Raw genomic sequence first — 6,086 nt, forward strand, 5'->3', positions numbered from 1 at the left:
ACTTCTAAAAGAGAAGGAAAAATCGAGGTGTCACACTGCCACTTGATATCTTATTATATATTTTTAGGTGACATAAATAACATATAAAAAATATTATATAAGAAAAATTATATTTAACCAAAAAAGTTGAAAATATAAGCTAAAGGGGAAAAAATAAGGAACTAGCAAAATGACCTTACTTTTTATTTAGTTGACCACTCGTCTCACTCTCTTTCAGTCTTCACTGAAGTAGCTAGCCTGCTAGCCACACTCTGCATGTGTCACGTGACTCACGTCTGACTTGCAGCTTCCTGGCTTTGCCACCAAACTCCTCCTTGTCCTATACAACTTTTTTTTTTGCTTATTTTTTATTAAACAATAAAAGATTTAATTATTGTATTAATTTTTATAATTTTATTAAATTTATAATTAAACTTTTTATATATTTTTTAGTTATATTTTTATATTATTTTTAATTTTATAATTAATTTATTTTTATATAAAAAATATTAAAATTAGTAAATATTTTTTTTAAAAAATACGTAATACACAATTTAATTAAATTTTTAATTATAAATACCTTTAATTTATAGATAAATATTTAATTAATTCTAATATTTTTATATTAAAAAATTAAATTTTATAAATTAAAAATAATATATAGATTCAACTAAAAAAATTTTAATTATAAATTTAATAAAATTATAAAGATTAATAAAATAATTAAACCAAAACAAAAATACAATTTAAATTGTATGAATAAGAATAAATTTCCTCTCTCTATACATAAAATTCATCTATGTCTCCATTTTATAGATTATTTTATTCAATATAACTCCTTAAATTGTAACAAAGTAATTAGGATTTGTTTAGGCCTGATTCTCAAAAAAGATTTTTTTAAATGATATTTTTTTTATTTTTTATAAAAATAAAAATAATTTTATATTTCAATATTTCATCTAAAAATATTTTTTTATTTATTAATTTATATTTGGATAAAATAAGATAAAAATACTTTTTTTTCATTTATTATGTGAAAAATATTTTTTTAAAAAAATTTTAAAAGATATAAATTTTAGTTTCTTAATTTTTTTTTATTTTTTTAGTATTAGTATTTTATTTTTAAAAATTTGACAAATACACTAAAAAATAAAAAAAAAAATATTTTTTTTATTAGATTTTCTTTTATCAATTTAGTAGTACCGAAACAAATTTTTAGTAGTATATCTGAAAAATCAAAATTGAGATAAAGTAACTATATATAAAAAAACGAAAGAGAATAAAGTAATGAACCAACCAACAATAGCGTTTGTCTGCGTCAACCCTTTCAAATGTACATATCAGTCTTCCCAAATTTTGTGTTTGTGTCCCTGTCACTCTCACAGAGTCTTTTACAATTACAAGTACTATTGCAACGTTGGTTCAAATATTGTTTCCCTTAAATAAGGTTTCGTGCATAACAGAAACTACCAATTCCACGAACTCCGCTACAACCTCGGAGTCTCGGACGAACACACAAGACAAACAGAAGATCCTTCCGAGGTTGATCAATCACCATGTCTGACATAGTCAACGTTGCTTGGAAGAAATATCTCCTTCAGCTTCAGCTCCACCCCCTCAGGACAAAGGTCACTTATTCATGTTCCTTCTGTTTTTTTTTTCCCCTTTTCAAAAGTTATCATCTTTGGTCTTAATGGATTCATGGGGTTGTTTAAAAATCCAACTTTTTCTTAGGCAATTACTGCAGCATTTTTGGCTGGTTTTAGCGATGGAGTTGCACAGAAGATTGCTGGGGCTAAGAGGCTTCAGCTTAGAAGAATACTTCTCTTCATGGTATGCCCCCATTTCACTCTATATGGTTCTTCTGATTCACTCAATATGAGAAACAAGTATTTTGATTCCATTTACAGATCTGGGGTTGATCCATGATCGGATCAAACTAGAAAAAAGGATCATGACTTTCTTGAAGACAAGCAGAATTGAGAATTGTGTCTTTTCTCTTTTTCCCATTCCATGAACATGAACTGATGATTTGATCAGGCAATTAGAAATACTCCATCCGTTCCAAAATAACTGGTGTTTTGACCCTTTTGATGCACTGAAAAGTTTATGTTTGTGAACAGAATTTTTATGTTCCTATATATTGGTTTTACAATGTACTAAAATGGAGGTAGTAAATCTATATCTGCTTACTGTGCTGACTCTGATGGGATTTCTATGGACTGTGAAATTTAAAAGTGAAATTATTTTGCAGCTCTATGGTTTTGCATACTCTGGACCCTTTGGACATTTTCTCCACAAATTGATGGATAAAATCTTTAGGGGGAAGACAGGCAATGAAACTGTTGCAAAGAAGGTATATCTTTTAGCTTGTTTTATTGTCTGTTGTCTAGCCCTTTTTCACTTGTAGGTTGGTATTTTGCATTGTTTTTTGGTTCTATATTGTTAAGAAAATGCTCTAATTAGTAAAATTTCCTTCGATTAGGTGATCCTTGAACAGATAACTAGTTCCCCATGGAACAACTTTTTATTCATGATGTACTATGGCTTGGTTATAGAAGGTATGCTCATTGCTTAAGTTAATTTTTCATTCTGAGTGTCTCAATCATCAATTTACACCGTGATTTTGAAATTTCAGAATATATTAGGATCAATTAGCATTCATTAGAATTATTGTGTATCATATGGCTGTTGCGATTACAAGATGTTGAAAACACTTATCACTACTTATTGTCACTCTTGTATTCCTATGAAGTTCAGCTATGTCAAAATCTTATGGTTAAATTTTGAAGTGTGGTAAACTGGTGATTGGTATGTAAGTACAGTGTCCTGATATGCATTGTTACTTTGAAAAATTTATGCCTTCTATCTTAATTCTTCGCCTCACTATAGTTTTCTGTTTGGTTGATGCTGAAAAGGAATTAATACTGTTTTCATTAAAGATCAAGAATGTATTTCGGTGCATCGGAAAGGGTGGTGTATTCTGCAACAGTAGTTTATTACTCTCTCCGTTATCTTTTGTCCATTACTGTGAAAATTTGGCACATCCTTGAATGAAGGTATCTGGATATAAATTGGATCCAAAAACATTGATCTAAAGATGTACCAAATTTTCAAAGATAGATAAATGGAAGTGGAGGGAGTATATATAAATAATCAAATGTTATTAACTTCAAAACATTAGTTGTTTCATTAATTCATGTAACTTCTTCTGAATTTCCTTCACAAAAACCTATTTGACATAAACTACAGGAATAGAAACCTCAAAGGCATCCTTGATTTGATAGAGAAACATATTAAGTAACTCTCTCTCTCTCTCTCTCTCTCTCTCTCTCTCTCGCATATACACACATTGTGTTGATCTTTTCATTGCTTTGTTCTTCTTATGTTATATATTGTTTCATATATTCTTCTACACTTGCATAGCACTTAAAGTATGATTTTGGTCTGCAGGAAGATCATGGAGCACAGTCACGAACAAAGTTAAGAAGGACTACCCTGCTGTTCAGTTGACTGCATGGAGGGTATGGCAATTACAACATTTTTCTGTTCTTCTGTTGATGGGATCACTTTGAATTTCTAAAAGTTTTGAATTCTGAAGTTATATTGGTTTTGATCTTACAGTTTTGGCCTATTGTTGGTTGGGTGAATTACCAGTATATACCTTTGCAGTTCCGTGTTATATTTCACAGCTTCGTTGCTTCCTGCTGGTGAGCTTCAACATCTTTCAGTATTCTAATATTTATCGTAACGCATTCAAGATGAGTTCTTTCTGTCTCTCATTTGTTCCAAAATTTAATGAATAAGCGAACTTAGTTGATAATGCTGTATGTGAGTGATAGGCATGCAGGGTGTTTGAAACCTGAAAATATAAATAGTTTGGTTAAAAAGGCGAGTTTGATCATGAAGAAAAGAACTCGAACTGAATTAAAAAAAAAAAATCAAATCAAATCTTATGTTCAGGAGGTCACTGAGAATGGAATATTTTTACTCATGATTAAATAGGCTTTTCTGTAACCAAGTTTGATAAGTAGTTGTAAAAACAAGAGCAATAAAATTCACAATTAAACCATTTCTTATTTATGATTCCAAATTTAAATGCAATATGCTAGATATTTTTAGCAATAAAACCTGATGCCTAGAGCCTGGCTAAATCATGTTCAAATGCTACTGAGGTATCTCTTAGTCACTAAAATTTTTATTTTTATTATGGAGTGTCATAATAGGTTTTACCCCCCTAGATGAATGCCATGATTGTTTTTCTTTATTATATGCATCTCACTTATTAGACCAAGATATTTCTATACATTTAACCATGCTGGATTCTCTATCCTGTTTAGCATTGGCATTATTATCCTTTTAATCATTTTTCAAATTTTATCCGACTTACACAATTTTAATGGTTGATGAGCCTCTTAGTTACTGTCTTTATGTTTCTTTCTTCAGGGCTATCTTTCTGAATCTGAAAGCAAGGTCTACACTAGCAACAATTAAGAAGGCCTAGGAGACAATAAAACCTTCACTTTTTCTCACATTTGGGTTGAATTCTCTTTTTCCTCCCTATGTGAAGTGGGATAGAAGAAATTAGAAATCTCCCAGTTTTGTTAATAGGGCAGCATTCCTGGTTAATTTGCTTGACATATACCATATCATTGTATCATTGTCAATTTCCGTCTTAAGTCGGTCGCTATGAGTTAGTTAGTTGGTTAGTTAGACTTGGCGTGCACTTGCCAATCTTAATAAATAAAATCATCTGCTGGTGGTGGTGCAATGGGTTTCATTTTCAGGGGCAATATGGTACAATAGATTATAGATATCTCCATTTTATGTAATTCATGCACCCATTTTATCTGATACACTTCATGCAATTTGTGTATAATACAATGATATAATGTTTGCCGGCATATTAGAATTAGCAGACTCCACCTAATGGAACCAGACTTTGTTGTTGTTTTAGTTTTCAAATACAAACTCGTAAATTAAGATTATTGTATCCTGAGATCAAGATTGCATAGAAGCGTTGGATGCGAAAAATTGTGTGATCTTATTATGTATCTTGGGATCCTAGTTCGAAGTTTTGGAATACATTTTGTAGTTTCAATAACATGGTTTTTTTTTTTTTTAAAGAAACTAGCTCAACACAACAAGTGGAGCGTACGAAGACAATAAACAAGATCAGCATAAACTATATAGAAAAAGAAACTAGGCAACACAAAGAACACTAAATTTTATCCTTTGTCATCTCCAGCATTGCCATCAACAACAAAAAAGATCTACACCTAACCACTCCTTGTAGTTTGTAAAGGACAAATAGATAGTCTCGTCTTTGTGCTGGAAGATCTTTCTATTCCTTTCTAACCAGATGTTCCAAATAATCGCACAGAAACACACCATCGATTTCTTACGCACCTCCTTACTAATAGATATCTCCGTCCAACTCAGGAAATGCTCCTTCAACGTCCCTGGGTACGACCATTGCCTACCAACAAATGATAGCCAAGCACACAAAACCTGCCAAGAAAAATCACAACTAAGAAATAAATGGTGTCCATATTCAACACCTTTGTTACATAACACGCATATAACATCTTCCTGGTTGATAACTCCAAACCAACTCAATCTCTCCTTTGTATTGATCTTCCTAGTCAATACAAACCAGACAAACAGTTCAATTCTTGGTGGCACTAGCCCTTTCCAAATTGTCCTAGTAAAGTTGTAGCTTGTTATATCCTCCGGGGTTATTTCCGTCTGCAATACCTACACAAACGAGTTAGTAGAAAAGACTCTTTGTTTATCAAATTTCCACACAACTCTATCCTCTTTTCCATAAGCAAGTTTGACCAGTCTTAGTGTATCATGTAACTGGTTCACTAAATCCAACTCCCACTGGAATAACTCTCGCCTCCACTGGAAGTTTCATATCCACTCAACCCCATCCCAAAACTCACAATCTCCTATAACGGATTCTCTTTAGATTGAAACTAAGAAGAGTCTTGGAAACTGATTTTTCAGAGAACCACCACGCAACCAGACATCCTCCCAGAAACGAGTCCCTCTCCCATCACCAACTTCCATTGACAACTCAGTAGCCATCTTCTATTTTACTT

The 6,086-nt window shown here is 31.6% G+C and overlaps 1 protein-coding gene across 1 annotated transcript; it reads left to right on the forward strand.

Moving 5' to 3' along the window:
- The first annotated feature begins 1,337 nt into the window (after positions 1–1,337).
- Positions 1,338–4,909, forward strand: LOC112779291 (peroxisomal membrane protein PMP22). Its single transcript, XM_025823539.2, has 7 exons — positions 1,338–1,607; positions 1,714–1,812; positions 2,234–2,335; positions 2,465–2,540; positions 3,433–3,503; positions 3,604–3,689; positions 4,426–4,909. The coding sequence occupies exons 1-7, from the start codon at positions 1,536–1,538 to the stop codon at positions 4,481–4,483; spliced, it is 564 nt and encodes a 187-aa protein (XP_025679324.1). The 5' UTR covers positions 1,338–1,535; the 3' UTR covers positions 4,484–4,909.
- The last annotated feature ends 1,177 nt before the right edge of the window (positions 4,910–6,086 follow it).

The sequence above is a fragment of the Arachis hypogaea genome, chromosome 19, assembly GCF_003086295.3.
Source record: "Arachis hypogaea cultivar Tifrunner chromosome 19, arahy.Tifrunner.gnm2.J5K5, whole genome shotgun sequence".
NCBI classification, from domain to species: Eukaryota; Viridiplantae; Streptophyta; class Magnoliopsida; order Fabales; family Fabaceae; genus Arachis; species Arachis hypogaea.

What these genes read in the sequence shown, in the direction of transcription:
- LOC112779291 (XM_025823539.2), top strand. Translation starts at nt 1,536, where the DNA reads ATGTCTGACATAGTCAACGTTGCTTGGAAGAAATATCTCCTTCAGCTT. An exon ending in ATGAAACTGTTGCAAAGAAG is followed by an intron (nt 2,336 to 2,464) that starts GTATATCTTTTA and finishes TCCTTCGATTAG; the next exon opens with GTGATCCTTGAACAGATAAC. An exon ending in AGCTTCGTTGCTTCCTGCTG is followed by an intron (nt 3,690 to 4,425) that starts GTGAGCTTCAAC and finishes TTCTTTCTTCAG; the next exon opens with GGCTATCTTTCTGAATCTGA.